General features: G+C 36.1%; 1 protein-coding gene across 1 annotated transcript in view; it reads left to right on the forward strand.

Moving 5' to 3' along the window:
* Positions 1 to 20,118, forward strand: part of RpL3 (ribosomal protein L3) — a 92,632-nt gene that overhangs the window by 57,433 nt on the left and 15,081 nt on the right. The window contains exons 5-7 of the mRNA XM_090381908.1: positions 400 to 586; positions 11,575 to 11,837; positions 18,461 to 18,556. Coding sequence (XP_090238034.1) covers positions 400 to 586; positions 11,575 to 11,837; positions 18,461 to 18,556 — 546 coding nt within the window. The remainder of the gene's footprint in view (positions 1 to 399; positions 587 to 11,574; positions 11,838 to 18,460; positions 18,557 to 20,118) is intronic.

Raw genomic sequence — 20,118 nt, forward strand, 5'->3', positions numbered from 1 at the left:
GTCATACCCACACACTGAAAAATGCCGACTGGGCTAGCCGGGTGGGTAATGTGCCTGCCTGGCAACCCAAAGGTCATGGGTTCGATTCCCGCCTCGGGCTTGGATCAGAGTACAAAATGCAAAACCCTGGGGGGGGTGCAATATGGCCACAGAAGCCGGTGCGCCAAAAACTAACAAAAAAAAAAAAAAAAAAAAAAAAAAAACCAACAACAAATGCAGTGTACTACAAAAGTTAACTTGTTAAATTGCCTTAAAATTCTGATTTTCAATTTTTTCTTTTTCAACAGTTCTTTAAGGAAATTTCACCTTAAACAGTACCACTACATATCGTTAAAAGATTATCTGAAGATTTTAGCTTATTTTAGAAAACGCTTGGTAATATCATGTTTTTATTTTTAGATGAAGCTGATGCGTAAACGTCAAAAGAAAGCACATATTATGGAGATTCAATTGAATGGAGGTAGCATCGGTCAGAAAATAAAATGGGCCCGTGAACACCTGGAAAAACCAGTTCCTGTGAATCAGGTATTCTCGCAGGATGAAATGATTGATGTTATTGGTGTGACTAAAGGAAAAGGTTTTAAAGGTAGGTAAAAAAAAAAAAAAAAAACATCAAGGATATGCTGACAACTAATTTAATGGAACTTGCAAATATGCAATGCACTTGTGTAATTATTATTGTATGCTGTTTAGTCAAACTCTTCTTGTTGAGTTCCAGTGCTAATGGTTTCTTTTTAAATTTAATATTTCACTGTAAAAATGTCAAAAGAAAAGGTCACTAGGAATTTGTTTTAAAGAAAACTTATTTTTACTATTTTCACAACATTTATTGAGAATTATTTAAAGAAAGACCAAATCTTAAAAGACCAAAAGCAGTGTGTAAATTAAAAGTGGAGCCTAATATAGGAAAATGTGCAAGACTTTTGATGTGTTTGGATTCATTGCCAGAAAAGGCTTCATGTGCTTTTAAACCTTGCTGCCATTTGTGCTAAGATTGAGTCTTTTTGAGATGGTGGAAGACCAGCATGGAGGAGAATTCAAGGATGGAAGTTTTAGTGCAGGTGTGTCTGGTATAACATAATATAAAGCAGATCTGTTGCAGCTGAACAGTTTTCCCACTTCAAGACTAGAAGAAATCACTGAAGAGGGATAATGTTGTTTTAAGCAGGTCTTTAGTGTGTGAATGAGACTGCTTTATTGGAAGATGCCTTCAAGAACTTTTACAACAGATTTGTGGGGTGGGGGGATCAATTCTTGGTTCAGATGATGTAGGTGATTTCAGGCTGAATCCCATGCTTTACTTTATTTTAAATCTGTTAGGGCCTCTGACTGCAGGGAAAACTCCATGTCCTTTCAGTATACAGAGTAGGGTGAAAACAAATTTACTCCTGATGCACATTAATATCAAGGAAAATTTTAATATAATATAGTTAGGTCTAAATCATACATATCACCTTATAAGACAAAATACTCATCAGTTAACACGTACATATAAAACACAGTTTCCCTGAGTAACATGAACATTTCTACCTTCCCACTTTGCAAGAGGAGTATTCACAGTTATTAAAAATTACTAGTACTGTACATACCAAATACAATTCAAACTACATATCCCATCTCCGGGAAAACATCTACAATCTTAGTATTAAACACTATTCTCTAAAGAGTTAATATTTTATCCTTTACAATAGTTTTATGAACACATTATTTCTCAGGAACACTGAATGCCTTCAGGGAGTTCCAGTTGATACGAAATCTCTCTAGTCCAAATAAATTAGAGCAGGGGACATTATAAAGGAAAACTGGTAACTTACTTTCCTGATCAACTTGCTAAAAGTTGCTCCCAAATTAATCTGTCCTAGATATCACCGCCTGCCTCTGATGTTACAGGATCCTGTTTTCATGTTCTTTTCCTCGAAAATCTTTTCTCCAGCAACCTTTGGCTTTGTTTCCCAGCTAACGGTTTCCCCTTCCCCACAATTTTTATGTCAATACTCCAAAAAAAAAAACTTCCACACGTACAATCCTATACACAACTCCTTCACTACATACCACTAGGAATTGTCTTTTTCCTGGATTTCTGTAATCTTGGGATTATTGTAGGTGGAATTGATTTCTGTAATCTTGGGAATTGAAAACTGAAAATTTCACAGCATTTTATTTATTCACACAGACACATTTATTATTATTAGTATGCATAATAGGGGTGCCTCCGTACCATGTGGGAAGGAGTAGCAGTGCGTAGCACACGCTTCTTGATTAGACTGGGGTTCGAGCCCGTCACCACCAAATACGGAGGATGCGGAAAGGTCAGGGAATGACCACCGCATATCCCGGAGCAATATGGCCTTAGTTGCTAATGCTCCTAAAAAAAAAACCCAAATAAATAAATAAAATGCATAATAGGTTAGATTTTAGCTTATAGTTTAATGAATGCTTATGTGCAACATTAATGCCATTGTAATTATGCCAATTGGACATTATACGTGCCTGTATATATATGAGTGTGTGAATTCTGTAGCTGAGTGGTCAGGAGCGGGAGTTCAGTAGCACACGTTCTTTGAGTAGACCGGGGTTCAAAGCCCTGACTGTTGAATACGGTCGATCTGCCAACCCTGAATTATGTTTAAGTCAATACTAATTTTATATATCAGTACATTTACATAAATTATAATATTATGATATAGAACATTCCATCACGTGGCCGTCATTCCCCTACTTCTTCGGGGGGCTTTGAGTGGATTGACAGTCCATCTGATGTCTATCTGATGTAATGTCTCATACCTACGTGTTCTGTTGTCCCTATACCAGTTTTGCCTTTTGCTATATTAATTTAACTTTCAAATTTACATTTTAAATTTAAAATTAAAATTTTTATAATCGTTCTCTACAGCAAACTGTGATAGGTGACACAAAGCCCAACGGGTAAGTATCCGATATTGTGAAGGCTCTTACCTACTGCTACTGTCCTCCCTATATATCCCACCCATAATTAACAGATAGCTCTGTTAATCATGGGTGGGATATATTGAAAGGGTTAGCCCTCGATAAAAATCCCTTTCAATGTATCCTATTACCTATAATTAACAATTGGTATTGTATTATTATAATTACCTGTATTGCTAATTATTATTCTTCACTAGGTTTGGCCACGGAGGCCGGTATCGGCTATTTTAGAGTTACTTGGTTGATTTAATCTACAGTTATAATTTGGTCTACATATGGTTTAGGTTTTATATTTTTGGCCTTTACCAACATAGCTAACTCAAAAACAATTAAATAGCATGTACCTATTTTACTAAATCTATAATAAAAAATATATATATATATATACAGTGAAACTTCTCCTAACGGACACCTCTCGTTAACGGACATCTCTCTACAACGGACATTTTCAAATTCCCCAGCTCACCTCCATTGGTTTTAACGTGTTTGCAGCTTCTGTCTAGCGGACATTCTCTGTAACGGACGCAGACAGGCAATCTGCACTGTTTCGTTTAGATTAGCACTTAATTTGATCTCCCCATAACGGACACCGGGCGAGCTCACGGCCCTTTTTCTAGGAACTTCTCTTCCACGTATTGCCTCAATCGTGTGTTTATTTTCTATTTCCGATTCTCTGAATTTTATCAAGGTTTACGTCGCGGTTCTAAACCCTTTTTTCAAGAATTTTAAGGCATGTGTTAAACTTCTGATGAATTCAGTGTGTGCATGGGGGGGGGGGAGAATATGGTCGACCTTTTGTCTTTTCAGTTTTAGTTTTGTTCAGTGTCGTGTGAAGTGCACAACGGCTTCTCGTAAACATTTAACTTTAAAAGATAAAGTCGAACTCATTAATGCGTATGATCGCCAAAAAAATAGTGTTCGCAATCTCGCTGCAAAATTCAAAATCGGGAAGACACAGGTAAGCAACATCCTAAAGGAAAAAAATGAACTGCTCAAACAATTTTGGCAACACGGAAATGATCAGGTTCAAAAATCATTCCCGAAAACTGTTGGACTTCAAATTTGTCGCGCACGTGCTAAAAAAATTCCCATTAATGGGCCTATTATTAGGGAAAAGGCTTTGGAGGTTGCGAAATCTATGGGAGTGAATGAGTTCAAAGCTTCTGTGGGATGGCTAGACAAGTTCAAAACTCGGCATAAAATTTCTTGGGAAACCGTAAGTGGTGAAGGTGGATCTGTTGATACTGGGGTTGTAACAGAGTGTACCGTCAAATTGGAAGGTTTATGTCGTGATTTTGAAGCTAAGGATATTTACAACTGTGACGAAACAGGGTTGTTTTTTAAAGCTCTTCCTGAAAAAACAATGAGTCTAAAAAACGAAAAGTGCCAAGGCGAAAAAATTTCTAAGGAACTCTTGACTGTACTATTGTGTACAAATATGCTGGGAGACTTTGAACAACCTCTTGTTATAGGAAACCCACAAAATCCTCGTTGTTTCAAGGGCATAAAGTTGAATCTTTTGGATGTTGACTGGAAGTCTAATAAAAAAGCGTGGATGACACGAGTTATCATGAGCGAATGGATAAGTCACTTTAACCAAAACATGATTCGTCAAAACAGAAAAATTATTCTTTTCATGGATAATGCTGCATCTCACCTGCACATTGAATTGTCAAACATTCAAATCATTTTTCTGCCACCAAACACATCTGCAGAGTGTCAGCCCTTGGATCAAGGATAATAAAAAAATTTAAACTTCACTACAGAGAACGTGTTTTAAGACATCTCATTGCAAACATGAACGATGTAACATGTGCGAGTGACCTTGCAAAGAAAATCAGCATCCTAGATGCGATTCAGTGGATTTCCTCTTCAGTAAACGCAATTAGAAAACAAACTGTCGTGAACTGTTTTGTAAAGTCTGGCTTCTCAAACGCAAAAATTGAAGTTGTGAACAGCAATGTGGAGCACCAAGAACAACAAGAACTTGAACATCTATTGATAATGTACGATACTTCTGCTACAAGTGACCCTGGCTACAAAGATATAGACTCAAACCTCACTACAGAAGATGGTGCTCTAGATATCAACAACATTATCATCGATATTTTTCAAGAAGTTCCTCATGAAGATGAAGAAATGGAAGGAGGTCATTCTGTCGAAGAACATATTAACAACGAACCACCGATGAAAATAGAAGAAGCGCTCATACAAATCAATCGTTTAAAAATGTTTTTCGCCGCTGAAGAGATACTGAAGGACTTTCGATGGTTTCTTCACTCCAAACAAATGTTGAAAACAAAATTATCAGCCGGAAGAAGGTGCAGAAGAAAATAAATAAGTGATTACTGTATGCATTTTTCTTAAGATAAAGTCATAATATGCATAGCACAATTGTATGTATATTATTTACAAAAATATTGTGCAAAATCTGTATGTAATTTAATTTAATTTTACATTAAACGTTTAACGATTTTTCTTTCTTTTTTTTTTTTTTTCTCCCTCAGACTTCTTGTTAGCGGACACATTTTTGTTCCCCATGGCTGTCCGTTAAAGGGAAGTTTCACTGTATATATATTGCAAATGTAATGTATGAAAGTAAATATTTTTTCTAAATTAAAATAATACACATCTTTATTGCTGACGATATCTCAAATTATGAAAAAACTATTTATCTTGCCAGCTCACGATGATCGCATATATGTATATATTTATAATGTGTGTGTGTGTAAGGCTGTTAGTATTGATTATTAAAGTTAGTAATTAAGACCGGAAAATCCTGGGATAGATCCCACAGCGGGAAACAATCCCTACATACCACCCGACGCCTCTACACAACGAAAAAAGGCAAAAGACACCTCAAATTCATGCCCTTCTCCTTATATATCTCTATACTGTTTCCCCCTTTCCCTCCCCTTATTTTTTTTCTCTAATCCTTTTTTGAGGAAAACGGTCTCGGTCCAAGTTCTCTTTCTTTTCTGGGAATTTCTCCTTGGAAAATCCTTAGATGGATGACGCCAGGGCAGGAGGCAGTGGTCTGAAGAATAACCAGTGATAAATGGTTATTCTTCAGATTGATTATTGTTCTTAAGAAGTGGGATTCCACAAGGATCAGTATTGGGACCACTGTTTGCGATTTTTCTTAAATTACATCTTCTGATGGGATAGAGGGCATGATGTCTAAATTTGCAGATGACATAATGTAAAGTTCGGTAGAGTAGTTAATGAACACCACCATGCAGAGCTTCTTCAGAGTGATCTAGATAGACTTCAGCGATGGTCAGAAAAGTGGCAGCTATGCTTTAATTCAGCAAAATGCAAGGTCTTGCACCTGGAGAACAGCAACCCCAAAATAACTTATATGCTTAGAGTTGAAGTAAAGTTAGTATGGAGGAAAGGGACTTGGGAGTTATGCGGTCAGACGTGAAGTTCTCGGAGCATTGTAGACAGGTTGCAAGCAAGGCCTGTGGTGTCTTATTGATGATTTCTTGAACATTTGCTAGTAGAGATAAGGGTGCCGCAATCCCATATAAGGCTCTTGTTAGACCACACTTGGAATATTGTGTTCAAGTGTGGAGATCGCACCGAAAAAAAGACTTAGAGCTTCCTGAAAGGATCCAGAGACAGGTAACTTGCCTGGTGAGATCAGCAAAAGAATGTCCTTGTGAGAAAGACTTTGAATATGTGAGTAGCACAGCTTGGAAACTAGGCAATCAAATTAAACACCTCAATCAAGTCACCTTAGAGGTGACTTGATTGAGGTGCTTAAGGTTCTGAGAGGCAATAATAAAATGAATGAGGATGAAATTTTCATGGTTATAAATGATTCTAGAACTAGGGGCCATAAATTCAAGTTACGGGGAGAGATGTTTAGACTGGATAGCAGGAAGTTTTATTTTAGCCAGCGAGCTAATTACTGGAATAAGTTACCTTTATTGGGTGGTAGAGGCTGATAGTTGTGGGAAATTCGGAGGTCGGCTCGATAATTAATTATGGAAGGAGGGCGATGCATGGGTTGTCTATTTCCTTTTCTTTTATTAATTATTTATTTTATTATTATTATTTATTTATTTATTTTTTTTTTTTGGTTGGGGCAACATAAACCCCTTCCTTGTACCAAATGGTCTGTACTCACATTCCCACATTGCATCTATCCTTCCACTCTTATCTGCTCTAAAATAACATCAAATTGGGCAGCAATGCACATTAGTACTCTTTGAGTCTTTTACACCCTTGTAATTATCAAGAGCAGATTATTGCTATGTTATGGTGCTTCTTGTAAGAGAAGCAGTACTAGAAGAGAGAAATGAGAAATATCAGTTTTGCATGGATTAAAAGTATTAAACAGCAAATAATATCTCAAAAAAGGCAGAGGAATCCAGCACTCAATAGTACCAGTGGGAAGATAATGACCACAAATTATTTCCTGAGATTTTAGGACCAAATGAGAGAAATTACTGCTGATATTCTGGAGATTGCTGGGCAACTGAAGATTTTGTCTTCTTAGAGATGCAGAGGAAGCCAGATGATCACACTCCAGTTCAAAATAGTCACAAAGTGTCACAGCAGATGAGTGGGGGCTTTTAAACATTTATCAGCTGCCAGCAGTTTTCAAGGAAATGGATTCCAACTTGGGATGTAGCCCAGATGGCATTGGTATGGGCTTGGCAAATCCAGGGTCCTGAGCTGGATATCATCATTCTTCTCTTTCTTGGTGATTTCTTCCTCTCTCTCTCTCTCTCTCTCTCAGGGTAACTCTGGAATTTTTTTTTTTTTTTTTTTTGGCTGGTGCAGCATAAGCCTCAGACTTCCTTGCATCATATGGCTAATAATAAGTAACTTCCGATGGTTGATGGAACACACCGAGGCAGGAAGCAGGCAAACGTTTGTTTATTGGCCGTACGACTCGCGGTAAGCTTAACGCTCGATTCAAATCTTTTTCAACTATTGCATAAAAAAAAAAAAAGATTGCGTTAATTGAAAATTTGCATTGTGTAAAGTGAAAAGTGGTATAATTTTTCAAATAACGTTAACTGAAAATCGTGTTAAGCGAACTCGCGTTATGGGAGGCCTGGCTGTATTTCAATGGAAATCATGCCCCAGAATACAGCAGCAAAGTATTAAGAGTGCTGTTGCTCAGGGGAGATTCTCTAACACATCAGAGCCTAAAAAATGTGCAACTTGTGAAATGCTTGTAGACCTTTCTGAACAGGACACCATCTAGCCAAGGAAGTCTTTGTGTGAGCTATGTGTAGAGCATGGAGAAATTAGGTGCCAACTTAGCATTCTGATGAGCATTCATGAGATTTTTGAAAAGTAGGATTAATGCCCTTGAAAGAATTAAAATAGGGTGCTCCTCAAGCTTGCAGCTGCCCAACTCAACCCCAGAGTGCACTCTTTTGCATCAGGCAAAATAGGGGCAACCTTCAAGGCATCTGAGAGAGTTCCACAAGTGCTAGTTATTGTCGGTGACTGTTGTCAGGGAAACAGTAACTATATTGTGCAAAAAAGATAGGTATAATAGGACCAGTGTATGTCTGCCCGGGGCAAAAGTTCATGACTTTGTAGAGCAGATATAGTCTTATAAGGGCACAAAAGGTGATATTGTTGTAAATGTTGGCACTAATGGAATTAAGAATAGGAGATCTGTGGAGTTATATATCAAGCACAGGTCCATGTTGAACAAAAGTTGCAAGTTGGGGTTAAATTTGAAAGTGTCTAATTCTGCCCAGACCCAAAAGGGGTGAGTATATGAGGAGAGCCATGTCAATCAATTTGGCCTTGGAGACTGCAAGGCTCATGAGGTAGAATTTTTCTCAGCACGGTTTGTGCTTGTTAACGGGAGAGACTGTTTCTAGAGGTTTGGGATACATTTAAATAGAAAGGCTGCAAGAATATTTGCTGATGTTATCGAGACGGTGTTAGGTGGTTCGGAATACCAGTAACTTGTGGGGGGGGATTCACAGGCTTATAGATTAACAGTAACTGCTGGCAGAGGTGAAAGTGATTCTTGCACTGCTTCTATTGGAATGAGCAGCAGTCTGGAGAGCAAGGTGCTGAGTCACCGTGGAACAAGTAAATACATGGGCTGTGTTAGGGTAACTAAAAGTAAGAACAGGTGTATCTATACTTGCATGTACACCAATGCTAGGAGTTTAGTAAATAAATTTGATTAATTTGAAGTTCTGGTCAAAACATCAAAGGCAGATATTGTTGGGATATCAGAGATGTGTCACACAGATATAAGGAATTCAGAATTGTAATTTGGGGAATGCAATGTGTATAGAAAGGATTGACAGAATAGGAAAGAAGTTATGCCGCTGGTTAAGAAACAAAATCTAAGGCAGTGCATCCAGTTGACATTGGTGGGCTGTGCAATGTTTTAGTCAGTTTGGTGTGATATAAGCACTGCAAAGCAAAAATGAGGGTAGGAGTATGTTATAGGTCTAAAGACTGATGACTACAATGAACAACTGTACAGAGATAGACTGGGCCAATAAATCAGAATGTCTTATAATGGGGAATTTTAACTTCCCAGATACTGACTGGAACTTGGGTTGCTCACTCGTACGCTAACAAGACTTGTGGATTTATTGGATAATTGTTTTCTATAGAAGCATGTTCAAGAGGCAACCATAGGGAGTATTACTTTTGATCTGGCTATCAAAGTGATCATTCATGAATTAAGAATCTGCAGATAAAGGAACCACTAGTGGCAGTGATGACAGTTTATTTAAAGATGTAATACCATCAATGCATGAAGGAGATTTGGCAAGAGGAGGCAGATTATGAGAAATATATAAATGACTTAACAAATTCCATTGATAAATTTATAATAACCTAAATTAAAATGTACATAATTTTCTTTTCAAAATAATTTTTGTCGCTCAGTTTGCTGTTGCCAAGTTGACCACGTCTGGTTCAGACATATTCTAACCCTCCAGTGAGATCAGGGTATAAAGTGTATTATATGATTCCTTCTTTAAAATTTGCTATATGTAACGTGTCCTTAAGTAAACTGAATAGTTCCTTACAAAGTTTATAACCTCTTACATATTTTTACTGTACACATTTGTAATTTTCCAAGTTTTAATTCTTTGAATATTTATAATCCAAGAGAACATTTTTACTTCAATTTTGCAAAGTATGTAATGAAAGATCACTCTACCAGTGCTTTATGCAATCTGTCAATTGCACCAAGGCACTGTTATAATATTGCTGCTTTGTGAGCAAGAAATAAAAAAAGAAAAAAACTGGGAAAAAAATGTTAGAATAGTTGTGCTAACATGACTACCGAAAGCCATTGCAAGTTTAAATGAATGTCCCTAGTTTATTTAAAGCATTCTGGATAAAATGAAACATCCAAGAAAATGGTTATATATAGAGTGAGTATGTTAATTAGCATTAGTAGAAGCATGTAATACAAGAAAGCAAGCTTATACAGCATCAACCAAAACCGTAATTCCCATTTCACCCATCCATTGCTCTAAAAGTTTGTCCAGTTCCATATTTATTTAATCTATCAACTTTCACAACAACAGATGGAAGTTTGTTCCAGCAATCAACTACCCACTGGCTAAAGGCAAATTTTCACACATCTATTCTGCAACTGTCTTTCCTCGATTTGAATTTCTGAAAGTTTAAGTTAAGTATTTAACTATGAAACATACTCTGAAAATATAACGTTCATCATTTGTTCAGTAATGCTGTTCTGATAAGTTGTTTCAATTTGTTTGTGTTTTTTTTTTTTTTTTTTTTTTCCCTCTTAGTATTAAAAATGTAAGTGGGGTGACCTCATATTTGGTCATGCTTACATCTCTAGCAGTGGTGAAAATGAACAATGCTGTTATCAAACTGTGTGTATTTACTTGCATGTAGCATGTATTGCATAAAAGTACAGGCATTCTTTGAGATCATATTTATCACTTTTAATAAAGTATAAAAATATTACCAAAGAGAAAAACTGTCAATTAGACTGAAACCTCTCCTCACTCTGTGTATATCTTGAGTGCTCTCTCTTTCTCTTCCTGATGTAATTTGTGTTCTCAAGTCACAGCTGTTTTTCTACTTGGTATAAACTGTTATGTGAGCTATAAATAAACAAAAAAAATCACTAGTTTATTTCTCATTTTTCTTGTGATGTTCAGTTTTATTTTTATTTGCATTTCTTTCTTTTGAAAAATTATTTGGATATTTAAAATACGAAATTGCTTTTAAAGTAATCAAACCATCTGCAACACATTAAAAGCTTCTTTTGCCAAATTGCTTTACACACATGTAAACTTCATTAAAAATTTATACTCATTTTATTAGTAATAGTATGAAGTGTACTAAAACCTCTGAAGATATTTTTAACTTGTCTAAACTATTCTTAAATATTTAAATAATTGAAAGTGACATTAAGGTTGCAATAAAATTTTTGAGAAATTGAAAGCAATGTAATCTGTGAGCTATTATGAACCATGGTGTGCATGTGATAGACAAGTGGTGACAAGGTAACAAAATAACGATTTCCTGTACTTGTGAAATATTTATTTGATAACAAATGTGCTTATCAGTTGCACTGTTGCACATTGAACCGCTTATATATTTTAATTATTTTATTTTTTTTAATTTTTTTATTTATAGGTGTTACCAGTAGGTGGCATACAAAAAAACTTCCCCGCAAAACGCACAAAGGTTTGCGTAAAGTTGCCTGCATAGGTGCATGGCATCCAAGTCGTGTTCAGTTCACTGTTGCTCGTGCTGGACAGAAGGGATATCATCATAGAACTGAAATAAATAAGAAAATATATAGAATTGGACAAGGAATACATACAAAAGATGGAAAGGTTATAAAAAATAATGCATCCACTGAATATGATCTTACAGAAAAATCTATCACTCCAATGGTAGGTTGTCTAAGTATTATTTTGATAATACTCTATTCTTCATCAGAATAGAGATATCAGAATTATCTCAGTATATATTTGTACATATTTTTACTCTTATTTCAGTCCTTGAATATCATATATGTGAATTTCTGTTTATGCTATATGATAGCATTTTCTCAAATACTGTCAAAATACCATAAATCACATTGATCCATTAAATATGAATACTGTAATTGTTAATGATCCTGTTCAGGTTGTTGACACACTGAATAGATATTTTGCATCTACATTCACACTTAAAAAAAGTAATAATAAAATTATGGATGGGGTAGCAGAAGTATATCGAATTCTAAAAAAGAGCTAAGTGTGATATCCAAGGAGAAAGTGAAAGAGAAACTTTTGAAGCTAAAATTAAAAAGGTGCTCAGAGCTGATGGGATCTATCCTATATTAGGTGTCTTAATAAAATGGTGGTAAGCCAGCTTATTGCAATAATTATGAGAGCATCCTTTGATCCAGTGGAGGCCTCTGTGGATTGCAGGTGTGTCAATGTCTCCAGCTGCTCACATACACACTTCTGTAATCTTTCAGATATGTTCAAAGGAATTGTTGTTCAACTGTTCGATCTCCTCTTCTCTTCCTCCCTTTAATTGCTTTCTCTTGTGTAATGATGCTAACAACTGGAACACTGGAAAATTTCTGTCTTCAGCAAATGATACTGTCGACACTTGAAGGATGAATAGCTGGAAATTATCATTCACATTCAAATGTATATGCAAGTATTACTCTACACCCCCACTTGGTATCTCTCATACTGTGAATTTAATTCACAACTAGGTTGTCAGCTGTTATACCGTGTACCTACTCACTAACTGTGGGTAGGTATCCCGAGTGCCAAGTAGCCCTGAAAATGAAATGGCTGTCTGGGTGGTACCCACCGAGAATAAGTGACAGTCTTCTCTTCTGGGGAAGCATTGCTTATTCGAAGTTGATGAGACAGGCATCTTGTGGAGGAGTTGATGATATTAGATGGTGTGTATTTATGCTAATGCAACTTATGACAGTTAAACTCTTTCTGTGGTCTGAGGCGTTTTAGTCCTAAACCTTACATGTATTTCTCTCTTTCATTAATGCTTTCACCCCTGTAAGTAATCTACTGCAACCCCTTGCAGTACCTTATCCTTCACTCTCAGCCAAAGGTTGTTCAGCCAAATTGACTATATACTTATCAAGTATATAGTCAATTGACTTGCTTCCCATCCCAGCAGTACCTTGTTACTGACTGTCCTTCTGGAACCATCCATTCCCAGTTCCTATTTATTCTGCACATAGAGGTCAATCATTTTCTCCCTTTTCCAAACTTGTGCATTAAAATTCCCCATAAGTTTGATTTTCTTTCAGATACTCCTCCATCTCTTTGTCAAACACAAGCTTATTTTTACTTTCACATCCCATTTGTGATGCATGCATTTGCAGAATGTTGGTCCCTTTCTGTCCTACCACCTTGATCCCACCCATCCTGTCATTTATTGTATATAGGGGATCCCTGGTATCTGAGTCCACATAGTTATGAGGTTGCAAATAATACATAAAAAATATAATAGTATAGTATCTATGTGCTTTATTTCAACTTACGTTGAAGCATCCCACTACACACTTTACTTTCTGTCCCACTCTTCCTGCAAGCGTCAGTTTCTCATTTATTGTTGCTTGTCTGATATTTTCAATAATTTTTATGTTAAGTGAGTTCTTATTTTTATCAACCATGCATTCAAAACGAAGTACTGATGATAAAATATCATGAAAAAAAATATGCAAAAGTTATGTAGGTTTTTTTATGATAAAGTAGAAGTTATACATTGTAAAAGAAGTGGAGAAATAATAAGCCATTTGTGCTTATTATTTCTTAATAATAAGCACAAATGGCTAGTATAGAATACATTTATTTGAATACCTCTGTTAAGGATAGTGTTGATTCTAAAATAATCAAAACTTGATCTTGCTTAGTATTATACAACAGCAGTATGTTTAAAGTACATTATTAGGACCATTATTTTATTTTTGAAATTTGAACAAGCAGATTATTCTCTTAAATTTAGTCATGCCTATGATGTAATAAAAGAGCCAAATAATAATGAATGCTTTTGATTATGAATGATAGGACTGAGGCATGACAAAAACTAAAGCTTTAAATATTTGCATATTCTGAAACAAATTATAATACATGTAGTCAAAAAGTTCCCATTTTTTTTAAACATAAAAATAAAAAAACCAAATCCACTCTCAAAATACTCTATTTGAGCAGTAATGCACTTTTGCTACCATTGGTACAATTGCTAATACCAGTTGTGAATGGAAGGTGCAGAAAGCACTTGTTTGCTGATATAACTCAAGCCTTATAAATATGTACAAAATAATGTTAACAGGGTGCTGAAATGTTTCAGTATTTTCTTTAGCAAGTTCTTGTTTCACAAGAAATGTGTTTAGCTGCCCTGGGTGGGTTGGGTGCTTTGTTGTGCAACAACTTCCAATTTTATCCATTGTTCTGGATGCTTTTGCCAGAAAAGTGGGCCTCTTGCAGCTGGTGCAGCTCCACCTTTCCCTACCCACAGTAGCAGTTTGAGGAAGGAATTTGTAGCAAACAGTTACTTTCCCTTCTGACCTGTCTTGTGGGCAATTTGGTAGACAGTGGTTTATGTATTTGTTTTTTGTTGTAGAGAAAACAGTGTTGTCCCCAGCAGTAATTGACTTGGAAATGACACATGATGGTCAAATGCTAGTACAAATTCATTTCAAATGTTATCCATTCATTGCTTTGATCAACAGCAAGAATCAAAATCAATTTGATCAAAAGCATATGAGGCACTTCATGCTGAACAATCCAGCATGTTCAGATCATCACTTAAAATTCTGTGACTGCATTCATGTGAAATGTTTACAGCTTTTCTGGCTGTTTCCTTTTGTTCGATCAGTTAATGCTCTTCCAGTGTGGTTTTTGCCTGCTAAAGTTTTTATTCACACTGAATCTGCATAAACTTGTTGCAGTATTTTCAGTGTTTCGGAAGCAGATTTCCCCAAAACGTTGGTAAAATTTGATATTTGCACAGTGTTTACAAATTTGACATTTTTCACACTCAAATTGTGATTAAAACAAATGTGCAATGAAACAGTGAATGTATGACAAACCTCTTACATATGTTTACATTTAGGTTTTAGTTAATTTGAACCCATTTATGATGAATTCAGAAGGTGAAATTTCTTATAAAAGTAACTTGAACAAATCTGATGAAAATATTACATTATGTAAAGAAATCTATAGCAAAGTGAAAAAGAGTCAGTGTCAAGTAAACATGATTGACATGCACAAATTCACTTATTTTTATAATTTATCATTTATCTAAATTTCGTACCTCTTAAAATGAATTTTTCAAGAACATCCATTTTTTTTGTACATTTTCTCACTGTCCCTCTTCAATTTGGATTTAACCATGCCTATGATGTCATTTAATAGAGCCAAATTGATAATGAATTTTTTTTGATTACGAATGATAGGACTGAGGCATAAGAGACAATGCTCTGAATTTCAAACAAATAAGTGAGCTCTGTAGTAGACTTATTTGTTCAAAATTTGAAACAAATTAAAAGTAATATTGTTGGGGGGGGGGTTTCTCTTTTATTTTATTTTGTGTAATTTTATCTTATATTCTTTGGTGATTGATCAATTAATAAATCACTTTAGCTTTCAGACCCACCTCTCTTAACTTTGTATTACTCAGTTATCTCCCCCAATTCACCCCCTTTCACATTAGCACCTGACTGGTGTACCGCACGGAAGATTACAGATTCTGGGGGAATAGTAGTTCGTGTATGTCTCCTCTGGACTGGCTGAGTATTCAGAATGACTCATACTACACTTGGTAAACATATACAATATTGTTTATTCACAGTATATACATTAGAAGGATATAACATACATTATTAATTGGGTATAATGTTAACTACTAGCATTATGTGTTAAGATGTAAAGACAATCACAACTCATATTTCATTGTGTCCTTCGACTTTTTCTCCTTCTGGTTCAGGTTTACATCTCACAACATTCTCTTGCCTTCTAACAATTAAACTTCCCAACTGGGATTACAGCAGTGAGCATAACACCTATATGTGTATTTTCCTAGGTTTATAAGTCCCCGCTAAATTCTTTCTTTAATTATCCCTTCCAAAATTTACATGTGCATAGAACAATCTGTTAGTCTCAACATAAACATACCAGTCACGAGTACATATCTATGTTTACCTTGCTTATTAAACTTATCTTTATGATGAGTTCAATTTATTTTTACGGACTTTCTCATTCCCTTTATGCTAAAACAATATCAAATCATCTATCAACTAATTAAAACATTCCCTAGAGCCCTTTCCTTCTAATCTAGCTTAAAGCTATTTAGTACTTACATAACAGCTTAAAGGGATCACTCTTTACACAACCCTTTTCTCAGCTCAGAGGCAGCCATCATCATCAGCATAGGGCATCGTCAGGCTCCTACTGGAATTAGTCATTGGCTAGGGAACTGCTGCTCATCTACGGGAATTCACCTTCCTTCAGGAACTCGCTCATCTCTCCATACGGCACTGCAATTCCTAGTCGGGGTATTGATGAGTTGCTCCGGCCCGCTTTGGGCGTCTGATCAGCTCAACGATACTGGGGTGCATAATAAAATTATCAAGTCTCTCCTTACTGCTTTATCAAGAAGCCAGACTACAGGGTCCTCATCAGTCTCTTTCTCTCCCTACCTCTATTTCTCCAGGGGTATCTCTTCCTTATCTCTCTATACCGAGACTTTTTGATCCTTTACACTCAACTCCAACATATGTTTCCTGCCGACCGGGCTAGCCGAGTGGGTAAAGTACCTGCCCGGCAACCCAAGGTCGCGGGTTCGATTCCCGCCTCGGGCTTGGATCAAAGTACTGCAAAAACCTTGGGAGGTGCAATATGGCCATAGAAGCCGATGCGCCAACAACTACCAAATCAAAAAAAAAAAAAAAAAAAACCAACATATGTTTCCATCTTTCATTGGGTATCTCCTTCCCACTTCCACGTGGCGGCTGACCTCTCCCAGGACTTGCCTAATGAATTGTCTTTGCACCAAACTGCTTCAATTCCCACTACCACATTCCAGCGATTCGCCCAACTCTCTCATATTCAAGAACTCCCACCTTCTTCAAAACTTTCCCACAACTGTCCCAAAAAACTCCAAAACTCTCTCTTCCTTGTCTTGCATCTCCTTTTTGTTCTCCGCCACCTCTTCTATTCTGGTCCAATCATAGTTCGTTCTTCATCATTCGATTCATCCTCATTCGCTCTCACCCACTTCTTCCGTTTTCTTGGCCCTTCCTTTCCTGAGGGAACTTCCAGCTCCTCGAAATTTCTAGAAGCTTCGCTGAACTTCCGGATGCCCAGAAATTTCTAGATATCTCTATGTGATCATTCCGATGCACTTACCCCTTTTAGTCCACTCTGTTTTTCTCTACCGCTCCTTGAAATTATTAAGTGCTCAAGGAGTCGGTCTGTTTCATCCAGTGGCTAGCCGTTTCCACACGGTGTATGCTACATCAAGGGTCCCTTCTCCCTCTTAGTCTTTAAAATTCTTTTCTTCCAAAGGCTTGCCCACTTTCTGTTTATTGACTTGAGCTGCCCTTTACGGTGCTCCCATTGTACTTTAGTGCTCCCCCCCCCCACTTAACTGTACAGTACAGAGCGAGCGCAGTCTAAGCTGAAAATCGTCCTATGTAAATAATATTATTTAATATGTATATATATTTTCTTGTTACATTATAAAAATTTATTTCCGTAGAATGAGTGTAAGAATGGTTCTTACAATATGTTTGCATTAATTTTAAGTAATATATTAGCTCATTTCTGTAATTTGTTGAATAGGCAATATGAAATGTTTTAATACAGTTGAACATGTTAATGTATCAATGGGAGTAACTTTGATACCTTCACAAATTCCTTATAAAAGTAACTTCAACAAACCAGAAGAAATGTTTTTTGACTACTACTTATCAAATTTTAAAGAAAAGGCATTTTATCTAGTATACTCCATTCTCATCATATTAAAACACGATCATGAGACAATTTATAGGCCATTTGTTTTGTTTTAGAACTTTGGTAGTGATTGCAGCATCATTAATATGGGACCTACTGACAAGCAGTCACTTGAAATACAAAAAGCTCTTCAAATTATTACCAGTAGTGCTGTTGTGGCAAACAACTTTATCTCACAACTCTTTCATACCTGCATCACAGTTTATTTCATTATCATATATCTTCTATTATATAACTTGCACAATACTTGATATGGGCAGACTTTATTCTCTACTGTTGAGAAATGCACATCTCCTGGCATAGTGGCTTTTATGAGTAGGGAAGGGTTAACATTCAAGTTTCCTCTAGACTACTTTGCTGCATTTCTGAATGAGAATGGAGTTTATTGTATTTATAAATTCATTATAGAAGTGCTCAACTGTATTAACTCATTAAACATATCTTTGCCAAGGGCAGTACAAGATTTATTTAATGCAATAATTTATCACCTGATATTATATATATTAAACATCTGTATCGATAATTTTAATTAGGGTGGTTTTCCACACTATGGAGAAGTTAATTGTGATTTTGTAATGCTGAAAGGATGTGTCATGGGTCCTAAAAAGAGAGTGATAACACTCCGCAAGGTAATTATTATTATATTCTATTAACTTGTGTATATTTATTTTTATATGTTTTGTTTGAAGTCTCTGAAGCTAATTTTAGAATTTCACCATACAGTGTAAGGAAGCACTGGCCAAAAAAAAAACCTATTTCCTCCCTCTCCTAACGAGTTCAGTAATTCATCATGGGCCCTCCTTGATATTTGCACTGCATGGAGAATTTCGTGTCTGCATTGATTAACTATACTAGGGCCATGCAAAGGTATTTGGGGGCCCAGATGCAAAAAGGGTTAAGGGGCTCCAATTACAAATGTTGAAAGAAAAAAATATTAAATGGAGCATATGTTTATTAAGTATTAATTACAATATATATTTTTATTAATAGTCACAACAGTCACCTATAATAGACATTAAATGTTATTGTCAACTTGACACACTGGGAATATACAGAAATATGTTTTATGTATAAATTTCCACTCCACATTTAAATTCGAACGAACCTATTCCATTATTACAGTAATAAGAACAAATTCAAAATTTTCCATATTTTTTTTTATTCTGATTGCTTCTGTTTTTTTTTTTTTTTTTTTGTAGTATCCAGAATGGTTTTGTTTAAAACTTTCAGAATATCCATATATTGTTATTTTATTACTATTAATGACAAAAGACAACCACCAACCAACCGTGTAGGGTTTAGGTTTTTTAAAGTAAAGTCTGATTCACAATATGAAGATATCAAGTCCAATGATTAATGCTATATCCAAAACACACATAGATGCTTTGTACAACTGCAAAATACTTAGATACTTCTGGATACCATTAACTGCATCAATCACCACTAAGTTGATGTGAACTGCACAGAACATATAATGCATTTGGTTCTATTTTTTTTATGCGGGCTTGTACCCCGGAATAAACCCCACTCATAGTATTAGTCCCATCATATCCTTGGCCCCGACATTTAGAAAGATGCAAATCATTTGATTGTAGTGTGTTGCAAATAGTTGTTGTTGATACCTGCAGCTGTTTGATTGGTTAGATCTCAGCATTTCCAAAAATGGGTCCGCAGATCCCTGGTGGTCTATAGACCAGTTCCAGAGGGCCTGCCGCATGTTCAGGCGTCAAGTAATATGTCTTTATTTTCTTTTAAAAAATACTGATAGAATCGCAATAAATTTTGTTACCGAACATTTACTTATTTTGATACGATTCGTATGTATAATTGTACATGTATTTCAAATTATTCATTCTATGTATAGCAAATTGATGATAAATAAAGTTGAGTTGTTTCACGCATAAAACTGAATTTCTCTTCGGAAAACCCAGTGTTCACACACACACACACACACACCAATGAGCCAAAACGTTATGACCACCTACCTGATGTGATGTTGGTCCTCAACGTGCAGCCAAAACAGCTTGTACCCGGTGAGGCACGGACGCTACAAAATTTCTAACTGTGCCTTGTGGTATCTGGTACCAACACGATGGGATTGATGTCTTGGTAATTTGGAGTCCAGGGCAATACCTGGAAGTCTTCATGTTCCGCGTACCAGTTTCGAACAATCCGATGGTGTGGCATGCCG

This window comes from Mastigoproctus giganteus, chromosome 9 (assembly GCF_048544385.1).
Source record: "Mastigoproctus giganteus isolate SK-2022 chromosome 9, ASM4854438v1, whole genome shotgun sequence".
NCBI classification, from domain to species: Eukaryota; Metazoa; Arthropoda; class Arachnida; order Uropygi; family Thelyphonidae; genus Mastigoproctus; species Mastigoproctus giganteus.